Raw genomic sequence first — 23510 nt, 5'->3', positions numbered from 1 at the left:
TATTCCGTCACATCTAAGAGAAAGGGTGTTAGTGCAATACCATGATGATAATAGTCACATGGGCATGAAAAAAACGTTTCATGCTATTAAGCAAAAATATTTCTGGCCTAGTTTATTTAAACAAGTAAATAAATATATAGGTACATGTATTCTGTACCAAACCAGAAATTTGAGGAAACAGCAACCTTAAATGCAGGAGTGCAATTTGCCTCCTTTTCCTTTCACTAAACTAGCGAAAGATGTTTGCGGGCCTTACCCAAAAACTATCAGGCAACCAATACAGTGACTTTTATAGATATGTACAGTGGTTGGCCAGAGGCTTTTGTGATTCCTAATAAGGCAGAAACAGTGGTGCATCTGTTGATTGACGAGATTTTTCCCAGATTCTGGGCACCACTGCAGCTTTTAACAGATAATGGGCCTGAGAACATAAACAAAATAATGAAAAAGGCATTAGAGGATCTCAATGTGCATCATGTGACCACATTGTTCTATCAAAAACCAGCAAAAGTGCAATAAACAAGTTGGTTTTTGGTCTGACCCATGACTGATCGACGTCATAGATACAGGTCGCTCCAAATCCCGAGATTTCCATTGTTTATTTTTGTTTGCCTGGATATAGCTTAGATCACCTTTCCTGGGATTGACTCATTGTTCTTTTCCTGCTTGCCTGGATGCAGCCTAGGTCACCTTTCCTGGAATTGACCCATTGTTCTTTCATTGTGTTCTTCTTGATTGCCTGGACACAGTTCGCCCACACCTCTCCTTAACATATATGCAATAGTTTTATTGATATTTCTTTAGCTCTTATTCACATCTAACAAGGTATATTGTCAGTTGTATGTAAGGGGGCTACTATTTGAGACCATATTTACCGATTCACTATGTAGGGAGTTGAGCAACAAAATTTGTTCACATCACACTTACATTTCTACATGTTAGTACAGCCATGAAAGCAGAAAGGGAATACCAAAGTCTAAAAGCTTGAAAGGGGGAAAACTTTCCAGCATCTAAATAGGCAAGATCCCGGGCGACACCAGATGGTCTTGCTTGTCAAATAGAGGAAGAGAGGGCAGAAGATGGGGTGTTGATGTCTGATTGGGACAAAACAAATGTCTAAGGGATTTTGTCAGAAAGAGAAAAAAACATTGTTTTTATCTCATTGTCGTCATATATCTGTTAACATGAAAGGTTGTTTTTAAAACCTCTGTTGAGAGGTATGAAGAGATCCAGAGATCCTTAGCTGATTAAGGCTGACAACTTAGAATGTGGGTCAAGGGTAAGGGTTGCCGCCAAGCATTGTTCGACCTGGAATGACTAATCACTCCTAATTTGATAAGTAAAAACCTCAGTGCAAATGAGGGTTAAAATTTGGTAGAGATAAGTTCAAAGAGGAGGAGTAGAAATTAGGGGAACAGAGAGAGGGAGGAAATTCAAAAGAAAAGAAAAAAAGGGAGTACAAATTAATAGGATAAAAGAAGAGAGGGAGAAGAAAAGAAAAAAGAATAACTCTAAAAAGGTAGAGGGAGGAATTACTGATTTGATATAAACGAGACACTTGGCTAATCGGCATCTTCTTTTCGCTCTGGCTGGCGGAAGCTTGTCGTGATAAAACAACTGAAGGAAGAGGCCCCTCTGAAAACTAGCCGAGATCAGGCGAAACTACATAGTAAATTAGTAATAAAAACAGTAAAACGACAGAACAAATCAATCAATAAGTAGGATGCACAGAAAGAACAACCTTGACGATGGTCAATCGAGACTGAAAATGTTTGGTAAACTAGCGGACTTTATAAGAACTTTGGATCCCACAACAAAAATATTGTACGAAAACAAGAAAATTTGAAAGAAAGATCATAAAAAGAAGAACGAAGATCCTCTTCAATAAAATATGCGCGGATATATATATATATATATATATAAGATAAATATTCTTAACTCATTAATTTGTTATGAAACATGCTGCTGTGGAATTTCCACAAGTCCGCTAAATATTATTATCATTAGCATTAGACCGTGAATTAATAACAATTTTTGTAGACAAATATGAATAACTGCTTGAAGTATATTATTACAAGAAATAGAACTATAGTAAGGCATCACTTTTTTCTAGAGATATAATTTAACCAAAGTGACATGTAAATCAGTAATAACTATGTCACAATCTTTTCCTGATAATCTGATAATTTAGCGTGTAATACGATTTGTTAGAAACATGTTACGTCAACTTTTGCAATGTCTTCATAGTGGTAAAAAAATGGAATGGACCAGTAATTGAGGGGATTTGATTAATGAAAAAATAGAAGTGTAGGATGTTGACACATGATATGGCTATACTTACATGTATATATATTCTAAATTCATTAATTTGTTAGATGAAATAAAATGGTCGTAAATTGGTTAAGCCATCTTCAGGACTGACTCCTTAGCCCCTCCCCCCCTCTCTTAAACATGTAAAGGGTTCCAGCTATTTCCATGACAGACTCCTTATACCCCTTTTGTTCTCTCCACCAGTTTTCATAATATGGGGAGAAATAAGGTACTTGTACAGTATTCTACATATATGAGGAAACAGTGAAAAGCTATACTACTCAATGATTTGACGTGATTTTCAGTTTAAAAACTTACGTACGTCACAGGTAAGATTTTCTTTGTTTTTCATATGAGTACTCTATCGTACAAGCACCTTATTTCTTGCGTCGATTTCTGTCCAAGTACCTTATTTCTTATTAAAAATGGAACTTTGATTATTTTCTGTAATTTTCTGTTGAGCTAACTCTTCAGTACGTTAAGGCTAAAAGTTTGCTTGTTTTTAATATGAGTGCTATACTGCAGAAGCACCTTGGTTATTATTGAAAAGTTATACTACTCGATTTGATGTGATTTTTGGTTTAAATAATTTTTATGTACGTCAGAGGTAAGATTTTTTCGTTACTGCTAAGTGTTTTTTTTTTTCATATGTACGGATATCACATGTTAACCATTATAAAACAAAGAAAAGGACAATAATGCTTTGGAAGCCTGGCATTGTGGAAACAAAACGAACACTATTTCCCCCCCACCCCCGCCCAAACAAAAACGAAGGAGATAATGCATGCGAGATTACATCGTAACCACAAAACAGATATTACTCCTTTTATCCCTACCTAAAACAGGTTTGAAAATCCTAGATGCCTCCAGAGCACTTTTTAAAAGCAACATAATCGTGCTTTGTTTCCCACCTTCACAACCACAATCGTGACATCATTTCTGGGAAAAGACTGCAGTTTTTCCAAATGTATACAGAAATAAACTGTTTTATTAAAAAAATTATTGGCAATGGTGGTAGCAACAGTGGTGATAGTGGATGGCGGCGGTGGGGGTTGCAGCAGTGGAGGTGGTGCCTGCAGTGGTGGTCAAAATGGCTGTTGTGGTGGAGATTGAGGCAGCAGTGGTGGTGATGTTGGTGTGTTAGAATTTGTTCTAATTTCAATATGACATAAGTAATGTTTTCACCTGAAATGTGGAGATTTTAAGGGTATTTTATAATTAATCAGAAAGTTGTTTTTTGTTGTTCTTGGCCTTCGGGCAAATATCAAAGTGTTCTGATCAGGATCTGATCGCTTTCTTTAAACACCAACCACGGATAAAGATCAGATGTGATAGAAGAAGGCTGCATCGCGCGGCATTTGATAGAAGATGGATACATGTAGCAAGTCTGTGTACGAAAAGGAGCCAAACTTGAATATGTGTTCCGTCAAGTGTAATTTTATCCTTAGCCTCTCAGCCGAGTGAGTGCTTTTTCTAGAATGAAAATTTAATGGATTTTGATCAAAAGTGAAATATGACTTAGTGTTTCTGTGATCTTAGTGTTATGTCTCACATTAGTGATGGTGAAAACTTACATATTAGTAGAGACCTTTTTGTAGTTGGTTAACGTCAACTTATCCTGGCCTCCTAAAAACTCCAAATCTGCCTGCAACTGTCACAAACTAAAGGCAGTCCATAAACTGTCCCACAACAAACTGTAAATGCGTCGACTGTCTGATTTTTTGTCCCAATTAGTCACACCTTGATTAACAATTATATTTCAGCTTTCTTTTGTGTGGCTTGGAGAACGACTTCCGCCATTGTTTTTCTATTAACTTCGCTTTCTATAACATTTCTTACCAGTTTTGGAGGGGTGGGGGGGCATCTTTAATATCACAGTATTATTATATGCCGATTTTAACATTTGTAAAGGAAATGTAAGAATGGTGTAAAACTTGTTCTGGTATTTTAGTTTCAGAGAATTAAATTCCATCAGAATACATCATAGTTAATTCTTAAAACTGAAAAAAAAATTTTCTCACACTCACACACAAAAACAAAGAAAAAAGTTTGAGAACAAGAAATATTTATTAAATATGTTTTTGGTTTTTGAACAAACAAAATTTCCACTTTTTTTTTTAAAAAGTTTTTTTAATTTTTTTTTTTTTTTTAATAAAAACCCACCTCACTAATAAACAAACAAAAAACAAACCAAATGCGCGAGAGACAACAAAAGAACAAGGCAGAGAGAAAGTCCAAGAGATGATAGAACTGCATTCACATCTTTTGGAGTCTGTACAAGAAAGGCTGTAGGCATAACATTCGTTACGACTTAAAGATTATGTAGCTGAGATCAGGTATAGATAATTATATTGCCCTTTGGAAAATATCTGCCGGTCACATATTCCATAGAACATTCCCACCTGGAGGTTTTAGATTTTGTGAAAAGAAATTTAACTTTTTTTTAGAAAAAAAAAAAAAAAAAATTTAAACATTCAAATTAATCTAATGTTAAGGATTTGGGGGGGGGGTAGGGCCAGGATAGGTAAAAAAATTTAGGTAATATATTTCATCTGCACTTGGAAGATTCTTCAGATCAAATTAATGTCCACAATTACTAGTGTTTTTAACCATACAATTGCATCAATATTGATCTTTATTTACATCAGCTCTACTCAGATTTATCCTGCAAAAAACTTGCATCTAACTACAAACATGCAAATATATGAAAATATATAGTTGAAACATGTATGTACATATGTAGCCAAGAGTGTTTACACAAATTAAAAAAAAAAATGCTGTATATGCAAGTTTAAGCTTTGCCAGTTTTTGTAACAAGTATAATCTCTCTTATTATATAAAAAAGATAATTGCCTACAAGAGTGGAACATGAAAACTCTAAAATATCCTCCCACCCTCAACAAGATTCATACCTGTGCCTTAGAATTAGGGACCATTATAAATAAGCCAGTCTCATTATCACTTGACAAAGAATCTTATAGTGAAGTTTGAAATACTGTGCAATTATTTTGGTTGTTTATGAATTGCACATGTATAACTGGTGATAGTATTTTTGTTCTTTTTTTTGTTTGTTTTTTACCAAAATAAGGCGTTACACAAAATTTTAAAAGCCTTGTAATAATCAAAGACTTTTGTAAATTAAAAGCAATGAGTCTAAGCTTAAAAAAAAATCAATGCCACATAGAATTTAGTTTTGCACCTGAATATGGCAGAAACTAATAGCCACAAAGATTTTAGGCCTATTCGCTTGTGCAGCGAAAGAATTACAGGTTCAATGGTAGTAATAAAAAAAAAAAAAAAAAATATTAAATACATCTAAGAGCATATAGTCGAGAAGCAGAAAGAACAGTCAGTGCTATCTAAGTCGATAGATGGGATGGAGAAAGAAAGAACGGATACTCTACCACAAGGATGGTGGAAATTTGGCAAATAAACAAAAACATTGCTATCGACAAATTAGCTACTGCCATTTTATCGAATCTTTAATTTTAATGTTGACTAATCAATCACCCATCCGGGGGGAAGCTTCACTATCACTCAAGGCATCCTTTATTTTATCGACCAAGAGATATTGAAATCTTATTCACTTGTGTTTGAACTTTGAACAGACGAATCAAAGTCTAAATAAATGGTCTAAGCTCTATTTGATATTCTAAATATAGAGCTTTACTTTTGCATTTGGAAACGGATCAGAATTGACCAGAACTTATATTTGTAAATAAAACCCCTTCAGAGCGTTTAAGATTTCAAAAATAAGAGTAACGTTTAAATATGTGTTACAGGAGATAAGAAAAACTGAACATTTGAGAAAGTATTACATTTTTTTCTTAAACCAATTTAAATATAACTAGATTTACCAAGATGAAGATAAATTGGGTGGGTTCCTCAGTATTTTAATTTTTCTTTTTTAGCGATTATCAAGATTCCCCAGCTGACTGTCATGTCAGCCATTTTGTTCACATTCTAAAAACTTGTCCAGGTAGGTAGAAGAGAAACTTTTGTTGCCTGTTTGTTGACCACTTTTTTGTTTTGTTGTCTATACTGCAAAAAGATAATTTTATTTTTGTCTGGTGGGGTGGGGTGGAATCCTAAGACGTGCAATTTATTTGCAAGGTATGCCAGGGTGAAAACATTAAGAATCGCTGTCCTAAAAAAAAGACTGCAACAAGTGTTAAACCCATCCTAAGTAAACTCAAAGAAAATCTTATTACTTGGGAACAGAAATATGAAAACCAATCGTCTCTTCATGAAAGAGGCCAAACTTATATTGGATAACCATGATAGACCGACCAAACAAAGTTCTCCTGATGTTGGTTTGATCTTTATGTAAAGGTTTTTGCACAGGGTTTCTTGAGACTTAAGGGTCACATAAGGGCGAAAAGATTGAGACACACTGGGTTAAAGTGTATGGGGAAAGTGCTTGTGTACTAAAATTGGATAAAAAAAAAAAAAATGCATTTTAAGTAAAAACACTACTACGTAACACATCATGTCAATTAGTAAAAATTCCAAAATCACAAAAAAATTATTAATTAGAAAAATAATTAGAAAAGAAAAATAAAGTTTCTCAAATGCAATTTTATTGGTTTATTCTATTGCGGCTAATTTCTGTATGACAAACTTTCAGTTAATTTCCATGGTTTCGAATTAGAAAATTCGAGATTGAGAATATGATAACCACAAACTTCTTGTAAAAAAAATTTCTAGCAGATTTGTTTTTACTAATTTTGACATGTGTGAGTACGTAATAGTGTACTTAAAATGTGTCTTGATACCGAATTATAATGCAAAACAGTGAAAATTGTCAGGATATTACATCAAATTTTCACCCAACTTTGTTATACACGGATCTAATGGAAATAGAAAATGGTTGAAAGATGGATCACAATGATAGGAAATAAAAGGAAACAAAATCCACATCCAAACGCAGCCCAGATTTTGAACCATCAAACGGAGGCCGAGGAAAAATAAAGGTAGGAGGGACATTTTGGTGATCAAGCAAAACTTAATCCCCCTTTCCCAGTTCTTTTGGAGAGGAGGAAAAATAAAATGGCAAGTAGCTAAATGTTGGCCAAAAATTATCCAAGAATTCAACCTGTGAAGTGTCCTGGGATGAAGGAGAGACAGGGAGAAGGAAAAAAAATGGTTTGTTTTTATTCATTCATCTTTTTTTTAAAGTTAGAGGTAGAAAAGAAAAATAGTTTTCCTTTATCTTCTATAAGTTTATTTTTCTTCACACCATTCATTCTCTTTCCGCACCTACAAAAGGAAAAAAAAAAAAATGTTCAAAGAAAGGGGGGGAAAAATGTTCAAAAACGAAAAAAAAAAAAAAAAAAAAAAAAAAAAAAAAAAAAATGTCCAAAAAGAAAAAATTCCAGGAAGAAAAATTTTTTTTTTTAAGAAAAACATCTTTGGCGCTTATACAAATAAAGACCCACGTGAAAATCATGTTCCAAATAAAAACATTTATGTATTAAACACTTAGTGTTCTAACCAAAACTTAACAGAATTATGTTTCTGAATTTTTTAGATGAGGATTGGTTATTCATATAATATGGATTAAATGGACTATTGTTTCCATCTTTTCACAAGGTTGATGTTCATATGTATCTTGAAGAACTTTGGGAATTTAGACAGATTTTCAAACGAAACCCTCTATTTACTTCACGCAGATAACATGATCTTGTTTTGTCAGTGACTGGATAGAGGTCCTAACTAATTCACAATTGTATTTTTTGGGTGTCAACACAGAATTGAATCTTTAAGAAAAGATCACTCCTACAATCGATTTTTCCAAGTATTCTAACCACTGTACCATAAAAAAACAAACAAACAAAATAAACTGCAATTTGGAGAATGTTCGTTCGTTGGAACAACAAGGACCATCTGATCATCCTGGAGGATATGTGTTGAATTGTGAAGCAAGGGTTGCACAATCCTTAACCACTCCTCTCCTGAATTGACACTGCTTGATTCTAGTGGCAGGGAGAAGCCCAGAATGACTGGAAACAATGATGAAATAAGCACAGAGCACATACAGCACCTGCTAGTCCCATTTTAGTACTGACCAGGTTCAGCAATTCTTAACTCTTGTAATCTAATAGGAACCAGTGTATCAACGCAATTGTTGTGTGTATGCATGAACTGCAATTTATGCATACGCAGACTGTCCTCTTATGCTGTGGTGCTTGTTGTCAAAAGAGGTAGGTAGAATCAAAGTTGATGTAATGAACATCAAGGACAGAAGCCACATGAGAATAAAGACTAATGAGACGCATGGATTGTTGAATGATCAAGCAGAGGATTGAAGCTGATGAATTTAATGGGAAAAAAGTACTTATAAAAGGTTTATGACAAGCATTTGAAGATGACCATGTTAGAGTCTACAAAGAAGCAGACCCTTAGTAATATATTCCACAGATCAGAAGTTCTTGGAAAGAAACTACTTATGAAAATTGCATTTGATGCTAGGCACACAAAGGAAAGTTCTTTGTAATTATGGTAGGAAGACAAGTTCATGCTATAAATATCTTACAATGAGGAAGCAGAGATTGGAGCTCAGTCGAACACCATGAAAATAACAAGAGAGAATAGAAAGGCAAGTTTTATCTATTCAGTAAAAATAAAATAAATCAGAAATTGTTATAATATTAAATAATTTAAGGAATGCTGCTTAATCAGAAATTTCTATTAATTGCAAGCATAATAGTTGTCATAAGTACTTGCTTGAAAAGTTTAAATATAATTTGAAGAGAGCAAACAATCTAGCATTTCTTACCTGCTCCTCTTCTGCTGGTGTGAAGTCATTTTTTATATTGAAGGTTTTCCTGATCTCATCAGGAGCTTTTCCCTTAATCATATTAGCCACCGTTTTACAAGTCACATCTAATAGACCCTTTATATCGAGATAGTTGGCAGCCTGCAAAAAAAATAAAAATAAAAAATAAAATTAAATAAAAAACTAGACACCACAGAAACCCAATATCTTGCTGTGTATACAATGTCTTAAAATCTTTATAACCACAACGAAAACATTGCAAATTCATAGGCATTACAACATAAATCTCACAAGTTTGAATTGTTGAGTTATCGCCCATTGTTTTTAGATTGTTTTCAAACTGGCACACAAGACAATTACTTATTAAATAAAATCAGATTTATGAACTAATGGATCAATTTATGTGATTTTGCAATACAGGTCATAGATGTGATTTTTCCCCTCTTTAATATAGGTGAATTTTAAACAAAAACCAAATTTTGTACCTTAAGAGTTTGATATAAATATTCCCCTAAAATTAATTTTAACCAAAGTAAATTAATTTTGAACGGACTATGTAATGAAAAAAATTATACAAAGGAAATAGAAAACAGAAAAATCATATATATATATATATATATATATATATATATATATATATATAGATATAGAGAGAGAGAGAGGTTTTACATACACTGCATACAAGTATAACACAGGAAAGGTGTTTGTAAATATTAATCTTTAAAATGAATGCCTTTCAGGTAAAAACATGTACTTACATGTGATATCGAAATTAGTATAAATGGGCACAAGCAAAAAAAAAAAAAAAAAAAAAAAAAAAAAAAAAAAGGCAGGGTTATTTTTATTTATGGTGGCCACCACTACTCCTACCCTAAATGTATATATATAAGGCAAAATGCACGCGCGAGTTCTGCAAAAGGCTTTTTTTCGGGGGGGGGGGGGGGGGGGTACTATCGCTTAGAAGTTGTTATATACCCCCTAGATAATTTCTACGATTTGCGAACGCACGTCGCGGCTAGATTTCTTTACATCGACTTTGACACGATTTTTGCTATTTCGGCCCCTCTTGTGTTGATTCGGCTTTTTTGTATAAAACCGAAACTGATGTGAAACTAAGGCGCTGTTCTGGGCCCACGGGCCGGGAGTGTCCAGAAAGCAATGGGTGTTTGGTCAATGTCGGTTTTCACCATCATATCAGACAATTACTTTCATTTGGACACTCCCCTAATAAAGGGGGAGCTGGTTTTCCCCAACATGTTGGGGAAACAAAATCAGACAAAGTTGGGTAAAAAAACAAACCCAAAAGAACTATCCCGTAGTTAAAATTAAGTGCGATTCTCTGACCTAAGTAAGTTTGCCACACATCTGGCATTTATAAACGTTAAATTGAAATTGCTTTCAGTTACTTTCCTTTCATGGGCGAGCGAGTAACTGATCAAGTCTTTCACCTCAAAGTTCTGGGTTCGATCCTACCTACCTAGCAAAACTTTATTTTTCCTGTTTTTTTTTTTGTTTTTCCGATTTTTTAAAACATAGGGTTTGGACCCCCCTCCCAAACACACATCTACAAACACCCGGGCAATGCTGGGTATGCCTGCTAGTTAAATTATAAATGAAAGCAAAAACATAGGGAGATTTGAAGACCCCCCCCCCCCAAAAAAAAAAATTGTGATAATTGAAAACTAGGTTAGTTATCACGAAACTACCCAAGGTAATTTGGTGAGAAAAGGACATAACTTGCATGCACAATATTACTATGCAATTTCAGAACAATATATATTTTATTTTCAATATTTAAAAAATGATTTTAATATTTTTTTTTATTAGTACCTGAAAAATAACTTCATAGTACTTCTTTGGATTTTATTTTTAATATTCAACAAATTTTTTACAGGGCATAAAGAATACAATTTTCAAGCCCCTTTCAAGATTTTTTCCATATTTTCAAGGATTTTTCAAGGCAATAATAGAAATAAGGCCTTTTTAAGACAAAAGTCAACTTTTCAAGTCTGTATGAACCCTGCTCCAGGTGGGCGGTGGCCAAATTTATTGTATAGAGGGTCTCTGATATCTTTGTGTGTGTGTGTGTGTGTGTGTGAGTGAGAGAGTGAGAGAGTGAGTGAGTGAGAGAGTGAGAGAGTGAGTGAGTGAGAGAGTGAGTGAGTGAGAGAGAGAGAGAGAGAGAGCTTCTAGTAATATTACTACGTTTTCTCAACCTATTTTCTTCGGGATTACAATTCATATGGAACTTGATTGCATAAGATTTATTTTTAATTGGAAAAATTAAAAGTTACACCCCGTAATGTTGACAAAACTATGAAAATTCAATTATTTATTTTAACTTTAATTATGTACTACCACCACTAACATTATTTAGTAAGGATGCATGTAAGGGGGGGGGGGTGAAGGTAGAAGGTATCCAAGTGTTCGAGGGGGGTGGGTCATGTGTCAAAAAAGGTTGGGAAACCCATATTTAAATAAAACTGGAATAAGAGCAAGAATTTAAAAAAAAAAAAAGTGGGAATCTTACCAAGATAAGCTCAAATAAGGTTCCTTGATCAACTTTGAGGAACTCTGTATCCCAGGAACAAATGTCATCAGTTCTTTTCTCTTTGTTCTCATCATCTTCAGGCGGTGGGGGATCATCCCGATGATACGTGCACCACTGGATTACCTTTTTTAATATTGCAGCATTTACATTAGGCAGAGGAACGGCCTCTTCATCTTCCTCATCCATCCCGAGATCTACAAGAAGAATAAGGGGGGAAAAAAAAAAAAAAAAAAAAAAAAAAAAAAAAAAAAAAAGAAGAAAACTTCAAAGTTTGCACAATAGAGATGTCCACAAATCTTGTTTTATTCATTTCCAGTGCGGAAATTTGTTGAAACAAATTTGCCTACCAAACTTTCGTGCAATCAATTTTATTCTTCATTATGAACATTGGGAAAGTGTGATCGAACGATGTATACAATTTAGAAGCGTATTTTTTTTGTGTGGTACAATTAAACCTGTCTTCATGAACATCTTAAAACTGGAACAACGCAGATTTCAAATAAAAAAAATTTGAGCCAGAAAAGCAGAGTAATCTTCATGGCAGTTTGTATGTTTTATATTTTTACACTGTGGTTGGGTCACGTTCACCACACCTCTCACATACTTAGCATCCTCCGCAAACATCTTTGCAAATTTGACATTTGAAAGATCATAGGGAGCTGGTATAAATTGCTTTAGCCAATCCTCTTCTGGTATTAATCATTTATCAAAGGTGAGTATATAAGTGTGTCTATAGTTTTGTCTGATAGTAATTCTCATATTCTTTTACACTTTTTTTAAATGAGGTTTCAATTTCTTCTGGTGTTGCTAATGAAAGCTCCGGTTCTTATAACACCTTTTGAGATATTTAATCCAGTGTTTGGATATACTTTGTATTTGATATTGTGGAATGTATTCATCGATTTTCTGTTTCTTCATTTAAACTTCCACTAGCAGTGTGTCATTTTGAAGTTTAATATTTTTTGGATGTAACCTATCTGATATAACCTTTTTCAATCAGAAAAAGATTGAATTTTTTCAGTTACGCCCCCTAAAATTAGCAATACACGTGAAAAAATTGAAATAGCTTAAAATATTTCAATATTGGTATACATAGAAAGAGCTTAAAGAGCTAAGAAAGAAATTTTTAAAATCTGATTAAAATTAAGGAGTTATGACTTTTTGTGCCTCACACGTTTGGATATTTTCTCCTCTTTAAGACTATATGCGTTTCGTCACATTTTTTACACTACTGTTTCAGTAAAAATGTCATCTTTTTGAAACAAGATTAAGCAATGAAATTTACCATATAAGTGCATTTTTGTACAATGAATCAGAATATGGGACTGAAAATCTCCAAAAGTTCATGATTTCCAACTAATCTGTAGTAAATGTGCATAAATATGCTGCAATTCCTTAAAAATGCCAGGTATCCATAAACAGAAAATTTGGAGAACTCGAAGTTGAATTGTAATGTTCTTCATGTGCAAAAAAAAACTTAAATCTAAACATAGGACCATTTAAAAATGAATATATTGCAATATTTCTTTGGTATTATTGTAGATTAGCAATCTGCTTAACCCCACTCAACTCCTTCTGACCACTCCAAAATGTGATTCTACCTTTTTAGGCAATTATGTATGAAATGCCATGAAAAACTTTAATGAAAGATAAATTATTTTAGAATTTAACGTAAAATAATTCCCCATTACAGGTCATTCTAGTGTTTTAGGACAGTTAACCGTTTTTTTTCTTTGGGAGGTAAATCCTGCATGCTTTTTTTTTTTTTATAAAGACGATTATGAGTGGTTTTAAGAGGGTTTTTATGCAATGAGAATATGGGGAGGGGGCCCATTACAAAACCTTACCGAAAATGCCATTTTATGACATTCACATTTTTATCAAGTCATTTGAAAGTATATTCATTTCCGAACAAAACAGTAGTACTTTGAAGACTTGAAGTGCTTTGGTTTAAAAAATATGGCTATTTTAGTAGAACTATCTTGAAATCTGATTATCCAAAGCGTTTTATCGTCAGTGTGTATTACTAAAATCCTTTAATTTGGAGAATATTGATGAATTGATATCTAATATAAATTAGAAAAATTTTACAAAAATTGAAGAGTGGAGGTTGGGGTGGGGGAAAACTAAGTTTTCACTCTCTTCACATAAAACTAAATATATCTCACATTCACTCAGGCTTAGTAGCTCTTTATCAAAGCTCATGATGATCATTTAATTAGTTTAAAACTAAATTCTACAAACACAAACCTGAACACAACTTTATATTAAGAGATAGGATATGCACATAAACATGTACATTGAGGCTTCATATTATTTGGCCTTTGTTAGACACCATTTTAAAATTTTGCTGGGTAACTACCTACCCGCCTCACTAGCCCAGTCTGTTGGAGGGAACGATTTAGTTGCCGATAATCCAACCATGCAATGAGTAGTACTGAACTATATAGTACCAGTTGCATCATCAAATGACCCCTAAAAATGTACCCTACGTAGATATACTTATTTGCTAGTGCTACACATCTGGCATTTACCAAGATGAAGTTATTTTAATTTCTAATTTTTATGTTACATTGTTTATTTCTAATTCTTTTTTTTTCATCAATAGGGCTATGACAACAGCATATTCTTTTCCTTGTTTTGATTAGAGTGTGTATTCGTTGATATCTTATGTTTTTTTATAGAGTGATGTGGTTCTCTGTTGATTAACTGTGTCTGACTGTTGTATATATACTACAGTCAAAACAATGAAAAGAATATGCTGTTGCCATAGCCATATTCATCAATACCATTCCATTGTATGGCTGTGAAAGCTGTTTAATGAGAGCAAGTGACCTACAAGAGTTCGAGGAGCTTGATCACTACTGTTTGTGCCGCCACAGTCATGTTAGCTGGCAACAGCTCCTCTCAAATGTTGCTAATTGTTCTAGCTGCAACATAGCTTTCTCTACAACAAGCTCTCTTTAATTATTCACTCATTCAGTTCTGTTCTTTATTGTCACCCAGATGGTTTTTATCGACAAAGCCATTGAACTAGGATTGGGACACACACACAAAACACGGAAACCAGCTGAAAATGTGTCTCAAAACATATAAACAGAATACTGCTGATCATGTGCACCTGCCTCTATAGATCATTGCTGGAACAGTGATCGACTAATACTTATTTGCAACTGCAGTAGACCATTGTGCCTGGTCAGATTCCAGGTTGAATGCAAAAACAAAATTTGTTAATACATTTGGTACAGTATAGTACAGTTTAATCAAGATATTAAAAATGGAAAAAGAAAGAAAAAAAGTTAATATTGTACATTTCTGCTACGGACTGAAGTTCTCCGAGAGAAAAAAAAAAAAAAAAAAAAAAAAAAAAAAAAAAAAAAAAATCGCTTTATTTGATTAAGCATTTTTTTTTTTTTTTTATAGTGAAAAAAAAAACAATTTATGATACCGAGCAAAAAGTCATGTTTGATTTTTAAGGGTTTCATATATAACTAGTTATCCATGTTGAACGCCATAACTTTACATAAATTCTAACAAAGTCATAATTCCAATAACAAGATTGGAAAAATGACAAATGAAAATTGGCTAGTCAGAATCAAAGTTTAATATGTCAGCTTAAATTCTATTTAGGACAAACTTTTAGAAGTGACCAACATAAATATCATTATTGTGGGTTGCCGTTTATTGCAGTTGGAAATATTTGTAGTGTTTACAGTAATAGAGCATTCCATATTTTAATTTCAAAGCTACAGCAAGAACGTGCAATGGAATTACAGGAAGCTGGAGTTTACATGCAAGTTATAGACAATAGAGTCGGGCAAGGAACCACTGAAGTCAAAAAAATGTCATTGTGACTTCTGTTTTTTGTTTAGTGCAAATTATGCCAACGTATACCAAGAAAAAGTCCCTTCTGATTAATGTTAATGTAATCGTTTCCAGATTTCTTAGGATCGAAAATTTAACAATGTTTTGTGCAGATTTTGCTAAACTAAAACACTTCAAATGTTTATTTTTCTATTAGAAATGCTACCGAATTGGAATTCATAATTTTTTTTTTTTTTTTTTTTTTTTTTTTACTTGGGAGCCACCAAAACAAGGTCTGAAGGTCACTCAAGGAGGTAGTGAAGTAATTATTAATAGTGTAAATTAGGTTGTTTCATTATAGGGACAGCTCAACAAGAACTTGTTTACATTGGATTTGAAGACTTGTATTCAACAGGGAAGCAGACCAGCAGAAAAGTGTTCCACAGGCAGGCAGTTCATGGAATCTGCGTTTAAAATCAAGACAGTGGGAGAAATTGTTGATAGTGGTTATAGATAGTAGAGTGATTTTTGTGAAAGTTTGGCGGGGGAGACCATAGATTGGAGTTCATTTGAGCACTTGTCATGAAAATAACGATAGAACAGAGACAGGCTCGCAATGTCTCTGTGGAAAAGACGTAGAGTTTAACTTACACGGAAACTTAGTTATCTACAAGTTTTAGCATCCCAAATTCATCTTTCAAATTCGTATCACTAATACATTAGCACCATCCTTTCTAAAATACATTTTTGAAATATTTTTATTAAAGATTTAAATTTTGAATAAAATAAAAATTTATTTGAAAAAGTTTTAAATTAAAGTTTGCAGTTTTTTTTGATCTGTGCCGATTTCATTTTTACTATTTTAGTTCCAACTTCCATTTATACCTAAAATTTGAAATCAGACAGTAGTTTCGTTCTTATGTCACAACAGCACCCTTCTGGATCAATCATAAACTTGAGCAAGACTCCTGGACAGCCCTGGAGTGTTTTGACCAGAAAGAGGCAGAATTCCTTTGAGAAATCACAGGATTTTTACAACTTCTGCTCTCCAAGGTTGATTGTTAATCCGTTAAGCATTCTCTCCACTTAAGCCTGCAACATTGCTAGACCTGCTAATTTTATGATAAAGATAGCAAGGTAGTATAGAAAAAAACAAGCGATTGAAAGTTCTTACCTTCTAACATGGTTTTGATGGTTACCGATTGCTTGGCAATCTCAACGTCAACTTCAAAGATTTCTCCATCGGAACTTTGCAATTTAATATTTGGCATCTGAGAAAGAAAACAAGAACGTTAAATTGTAACATATATTGATAGTGTACTAGCTGTACCTGCTCAGTATTGTCTTGGATTCATATTATTTTAGTATGTTCTTGTTGAACATTTAGTTAATACATGAAAAGAAATAAAATTTTATAAGGTAATAGAAAGTATACTTGGTGATGGATTTTGGTTTTCAAATTGGAAATTGATAAGCAATGTTTTTATATATAATTATTTTTATATTTACAGTAGTGACGGGACTATTCCAATACCCCTCCCCCACCATTCCGATACAATGACCAATTCCGTACTAAATTCCAGCTTCCAATTCTTTATAAATTTCTAAATATTTAATGTAGCTGTTATTTATTCCCGATTACCATAAAAACATGTTAAAAGTGCAGACATTTTCTTCAACATAAAAATACACTTGTGAGGGGAGGGATGATCTTTAGATTTTAGTTTTAATTTAAAAATCAATAAATATTTTATTACCATTAGAAGATTTTGCTTTAAACAATCAAATAAAAAGACAATGAAAAGAATAGTTTAGGACATCAGAAAATAGGTATAATTTTTTTCGATTCTGATACCAAAAAATTTTGATTTTTCAGATTAATCAACCCAACACTAGGGCTTCATGCTTACACAATCATCAGAGTAGGAAAAGATAATTACAGCTGATCGGGAGATTCAAATCTAATCACAATCACCCTTGGCGTCAGGCTAGCATCCTACCTATCAGCAATTAGCACAAGAATTGAGGAGAAATTAAGTGCCTATAAATGCTAATGTTGATGGGCATTGATTGAGATTGTCGGACTGACTTCCTCATCTTGGTTGTTATTGTCACAACGTTTCGGCCGTTTTGCCCTCCGGCCTTCGTCAGGTGAACGGTTTGTTAGGAGTCTCGAACCCAACCCTTTATTATTATTACGGGGGTACCGTGTTCGGACTCCAGCTAGGCTTTGGGACATAGTTGCTGATTCTGTTTTTCAATGTTACTTTTTCACTGCCTTCGTTCAGGATTGAACTCAGCACCTTTGGGTAACTGTAAACTTTGATACAACGTCTAGGACCACTCGGCCATATGTCACTGGCATACATAGTAAACAGTATTCAACGATTATATAGTTTTAGACTGCTTAGATTATGCAGGGCTTTACATTGAGTGAATTAGTTGCATTTATGAGCGATTTTTCAAATTGGCGACTAGAACTAATGAAATGCTTATCTTTTGGCGATTGTATTTCTTTCACTGGTAATCTTCCAAAGCTTATTACTGAATGAAAATATCTTTTCAACATTTTTTTTCAATAAAATGAACAAAGTTATTTAAACAAAAGTTTAATAAAAGTGTTTTTTTTTTTTTAACGAAGGCTGTTTAAAAAATCTGAAGAAAGAATGTTTATACCTTCAAGTATCAACATAAAATTTGTATATTTAGAATTACACACAAAAAAATACAGAAAAATCGTTATGCATATATTCACCACGAAATGGAGACATTCTAAAAATCATGTGGGTTCGGCTCGTAACTTTTCTACTTGTCTAGTAAACGAAAATATTTCGTTGTCAAAGGTCAATTAAAGATAAATTTGTCCATAGAACCCTGTTATGCTAAAATTTTACTAGTTTGCAAATTTTCTGCATGACTGCAAAGTAAATAGAACCTTAGACTTAAAAAAATAAAACTACAGAATTTGAACAGATACTGGTTTTTGCTGGACTAAAAACCATAAACAGTTTAAAGTTAGGGTAAAGTTAAAAACAGTTCGGTTCAAATTCTGTAACAAGTAAAAAAAGTGTTAACAGTTTAAAAAAAACAAAAATTGATCTACATTTCTGAATTTTTGATAGGATCGATTATTTGTAGTTGAATTCTTCAGAAAATTGTTCTGGAGTATTTTTACGTTTCAGTCAATGCAACCTCCAACCTTTACAAGGACACATGGCGCAGTGGATAAAGTACTTGGTAAAATTGTGACACTTCTGGGGGTCAAGAGTTAAATCCTTAGTGTGAAGGGCATTTAAAATATATAATGAATTACTTAGGACTTCTACCCAATCGTGGCTGATAGAATGAGAGCATGCTAACCGTATGGATTAAATAAAGGGTTCCTTTCAGATTTCCTGAAGTTCGACAAAATACACCGAAAAAGGTTGTAGGTTACATTGACTGAAACGTGAAAATATCAAGATGAAAATGGTAGTACGAAATCCAAACAATACAGAATTCATCTATATGATCAAATTATTTTGCTTCCCTTTCTGGTTAGAGGTTTTTTAATATGAATAGAAACAGCTGCTATATGCAAGCTCAAAATGCTCATGCTTCATGACAATAACCGATGTAGGTTTCTCGTAATTCACTTCCATTTGATTTAAACGTTTCTTACATTAATTCAAACCAACAACTCAAACTCACAATTAGAGGAATTGTCAGCAGTCTTATAACTATTCCTTCTCTTTTGTCCGTTAGTCCTCACATTCCATGAGCAATGTTTGACATGGGGGAGGGGGTTGCTGTTTTCTAAGCCAACAGTTAACACTTGTTGGCTAGTTTTTGACCTTGAAGTATTGTATTTTATTTTTACCTCCTTACATCAAGTGGCTTCATGCCTTGCTTAGTGATTAAACAAATTACTTTTACACGCATGTCCTATCGACAACCAGAATTCTTAATCTATCGGTAATAGTTCCAGTTTCATTTTGAATGCTATTATCTTCCACCATGCATGGCTCCTTCAGAGTTTGAAACTTACTTATACAGCATTTTGATTGGCTGGCTACTTTCCCATTCAAGGAATACAATTTACTAATACCAAGCAAATATGGAGTCTAATGTGTCCATTACAAAGCCTTCGATAATGACTAACAAAGCACTTTTTACAAATTTGAATTTTCAATTTGCTTTTGATTCATATCTTATTTAACATTGCAAACGGCTTAAGAGAACATTTACATTTATTTTTCAGAGCAAGTTAACTTTAAATATGCTCAAACATACCTCAGAAAAGTATTTCTACTTTCATAAAATATTGCTATTAGTACTGAAGACAAAGATTAAAATGGATGAAATGTTTTAGAATTGTTGATTGAATTTTTCTGCCACAAATGCCATTCAGTGTAGATTGACTATAACTTCAAATACTGTCTTTTCATAAGTCATCATATTCGGTTTGTTTGTTTTACATACCTAAGTGTATTATTTGGATTCTTTGAACTACTATTCTCATCTTGCGTGTCATTTTCACAACAATAATGTCAATCTAACCTCTGACCTTCTTCAGGTGCAACTTATACAACTAACGAATTTGCATGGAATTTTGGACAACCCTTTCAGTCAAAGGTAGCATGCTTTCGATCCATCAGCCATGACTGGGTAGAAGTCCCAAGTAATTCACTTATTTAGAATTCATTATCGAGAGGAGTATTATTTATTAATTTATTTTTTGCGGACTATTATCCTCATCTTTCTTAGTAGTTTCACAACATTTCTGCCAACTATTCCTCTGGACTTCACCAGGTAGTAACCTTGACGGGATAGAAACTCCGAATCTCCTAAGTGCATTCTCAGCAATTACGTCTCACCACGTTTTTGGCCAAGTGAGCTTCTGGCTGGCTTTGAGTAAGATTGAAACCGCTATCTTCAGAAAATTCTCACCTGGAACCGTAAAGATTCAACGTCTATCCACTGCGCCACAGGCCCCAAAGGGCGATCTGTTGGATTTTTTGGTCTTATAAATCCACGTTTATTCATTATCTGATCTTCCATGGTCAGGTCCGTACCGAATGGTATATATATTATTTTAATTGGAATTCATTATTGAGATGAATATTATTTGTTTATTGCAGACTATTATCCTCATCTTAGTTGTTTCACAATGTTTCAGGGCCCGTGGCGCAGTGGATAGAGATGCTGAATCTCTACGGTTCTAGGTGAGAATTGTCTGAAGATAGTTTCAATCCTACCCAAAGCCGGCCAGAGGCCCACTTAGCCAAAAACGTGGTGAGACGGCAACAACTATGGATGGCAGAAGACTCCTAACTGCTGAGAATGCAGTTAGGAGATTGAGTTCCTATCCCGTCACGGTTACCACCTGATGAAGGCCAGAGGAATAGTTGGCCGAAATGTGAAACAACTAAGATGATAATAGTCCGCAATAAATAAATTCACACTTTTATTTTAAGTGTCATCCGCACTGAGGGTTGAACTTTAACATCTAGAAGAAGAACTTTACAATTGAATTTTACCAAGTACTTTATTCACTATGTCATGGGTTCTTGGAGTTTAACAAGATACACCCGAAAAGATTGGAGTTTACATCAACGGAAGGATACTGAAGATAATACTCAAGATGAGAACAGTAGACCGAAGAATCCAAATACGAATCAATTCTTATCTTAAAAATTCAGAAATGTGATACGCATGTATTAGACAGCTTTTCAAAATTGACTTCTAAAATACCCCATGTCTGGCCACATCTTCAAGGCTTTCTCAAATACATCCTCATTTGCACGCTTTTTTCTTTAACTGACTTTGCTACCTTAATTGCTCTACATGTAACCCAAGAACTCATCCACCCTTTCAATGTGACCAAACCAACCAAGTCTTATGTGCACATCTACTTACACTGTCAAAACAATCTCTCCGAAGTCAAATTTAAGCCTATCACCTCCATCACATGTAGCTAGCAAAGCTTATACTTATATATATATATATATATATATATATATAATGCTTAAAGTGTTTTTTATGCATACACTCCCCTGAATTAATAAAAACGAGACTTTCTAAGCTAATCAAATTTCTCTGAATTCATAAAAATTTGCTGTTTTGATCCGTTCCGAATGCATAAAAAGCCAGATTTTTCTTCAACAATTGAGCCAAAATTCATGACCCCTTGTCTCAGTGCCCTGCCCTAGCACCTGTTGGGCCTGGGGTTGCTATCTCAATCATAAGCATATACAGACATTAACAAACATACAATTTGTTAACTTTTCATTATCGTCTGCTCATCACAAACGTATGAAGTTATTCATTTAACTATTCCTAACTTTTTCATTGAATTTTCTACAATGAAAACAAATGAACATCAACTCTAACTTTTAATCAAATATAATTTGTGAAATGAAGTGAAGTTTTAATAACGATTTTTCAGACCCGTGGACAATTCAACCTTAAATTATCCAGGATTCGTACAGTCTTTCAATGTCCATTTTCAAGGCTTTTCATAGTTTTTCAAGGCCTTCGCCAGATAAAATTCAAGTTTTCAAAATAAAATTTGGGGTTTATTTTACAATCCAAAGAGATTTGAAAAAGGGTAAAAAAGGAATTAGTCACTGAAAAATTCCACCCACAGAAGGAACATATATAACCAAATATTATAAATGACGCCATAAGGCGAGGCAAATACCATAACCAAGAGCCAGAAAAACATTGTATTCCACATCGTAATCTGGGGTGGGGGGGAAAGTACTCTGAGGTTCTACTGTAACTTTTCATGCAATACATATCCTCAAGCCTCACTGGACAGGTTCCACCTTCATATGTATTGTGGCGGACTGTGTTACCTAAGGAACTGGTCCATACAAAAAAAAACAGAAGACAATGCCATAAATCAATATCCGGTGGACCAACCAACCAAGATTATTCGCCAGCTGGACAAACAACCATTACTTTTATGTTTCTGTCAATACATTTTGTTAATCTATTTCAGTGTTCTGTTTTCCTTGTAGACCCCTTAAACAGGGTCATAATATGTCACTGTGCATAGGTGTCCAATAAGCTTTTTCCTTTTTTGGTAGACAGCAGTAACAGAATTTTTGCTGTCCACTAGCTGTTAAACCAGCACCTCCCTATATTCCAATGATATCACCAAGGAAACAAAATTTAGACAACTTCAACAGTTTCATAATCCAAAACATACTTTCTACATGGTGGAATGATAAAATCATCGCCATTGAAAAAGACACGATTCCATTTTCGCTTGATGAAAACCAGTTTTCATTTTTGCAGACCATCTACTAGTTGGCCAGTTGTGTACAAATCCCCATACTGTACAACTTATGCTCTTTACTGATCGAAGTTCTGACAACAGGACCATTGCCAGCACCCTCAAAATGCATCGCTAGATTGCAACGAATAACAGATGTGCCCAGGGTGATAAAAACAAAGTTTCTGGCCACGGTTATGGTCTTTGGTGTGGTTTCAATTGAAGGCTACATCATGCCAACTCACATCTTCAAAGTCAACACCAAACTGTACCTGAAGAGTGTGCTGATCAACTGGTGCAATCAGGTGGTCGTTGGCAGACCCCGAGTGTGGTAGCAAGACTCGGCGCTGGCCCACAAGTCCAAAGAGACCCAGGCGTGGCTTCAGAAGGAGTGCTATGACTTTGTACCGTTCTCACTGGCCCACCTCCCTCAACCCGCTGGACTATGTTTGGTCATACGTTGAGAACATGAAAGCTAGCTTAATTGCCGCCATCCGCTGAGTATTCTCCCAGCTCTGCTGGTGCTTGTGGAAAAGGCATGTTCCCAGTCCCGAACCAATGTAGAGGCAGAATGCACCTACATTCAATAGATGTCAGCTCTATTACATAATCGTTACATGAATTGATTCTCTTAAAATTAAGCTTCAGTGTTTTCTTTCGGGCGACACTTATTCCATCCTATATATAATTCTCATCCATCCTGTCTTACAGAAGTTTCCAGTTACCAATAGAAACTTTAATTAAACGAAGATCTTGAGAAAAGCAACAAACATGACCTGCCTCCTCCAATATTTAATAATTAACAT

The 23510-nt window shown here is 34.2% G+C and overlaps 1 protein-coding gene across 3 annotated transcripts in view; it reads right to left on the bottom strand.

The window, feature by feature from the left end:
* LOC145265482 (S-phase kinase-associated protein 1) overlaps positions 1-23510 on the bottom strand; it is a 147713-nt gene that overhangs the window by 103331 nt on the left and 20872 nt on the right. For 2 of the 3 annotated variants that reach the window (XM_080121356.1, XM_080121355.1), the window contains exons 2-4: positions 16618-16714; positions 11619-11833; positions 9089-9229 (exon numbers count right to left, since the gene is read on the bottom strand). In XM_080121356.1, coding sequence (XP_079977482.1) covers positions 9089-9229; positions 11619-11833; positions 16618-16714 — 453 coding nt within the window. Of the gene's footprint in view, positions 1-4358; positions 7570-9088; positions 9230-11618; positions 11834-16617; positions 16715-23510 lie in introns of those variants that run through there. The other variant, XM_080121357.1, reaches the window with a different exon arrangement.

Source organism: Euprymna scolopes, chromosome 40 (assembly GCF_053919585.1).
Source record: "Euprymna scolopes isolate OS-2025 chromosome 40, ASM5391958v1, whole genome shotgun sequence".
Lineage (NCBI taxonomy): Eukaryota > Metazoa > Mollusca > Cephalopoda > Sepiida > Sepiolidae > Euprymna > Euprymna scolopes.
This window is presented reverse-complemented; position numbering and strand designations above follow the sequence as displayed.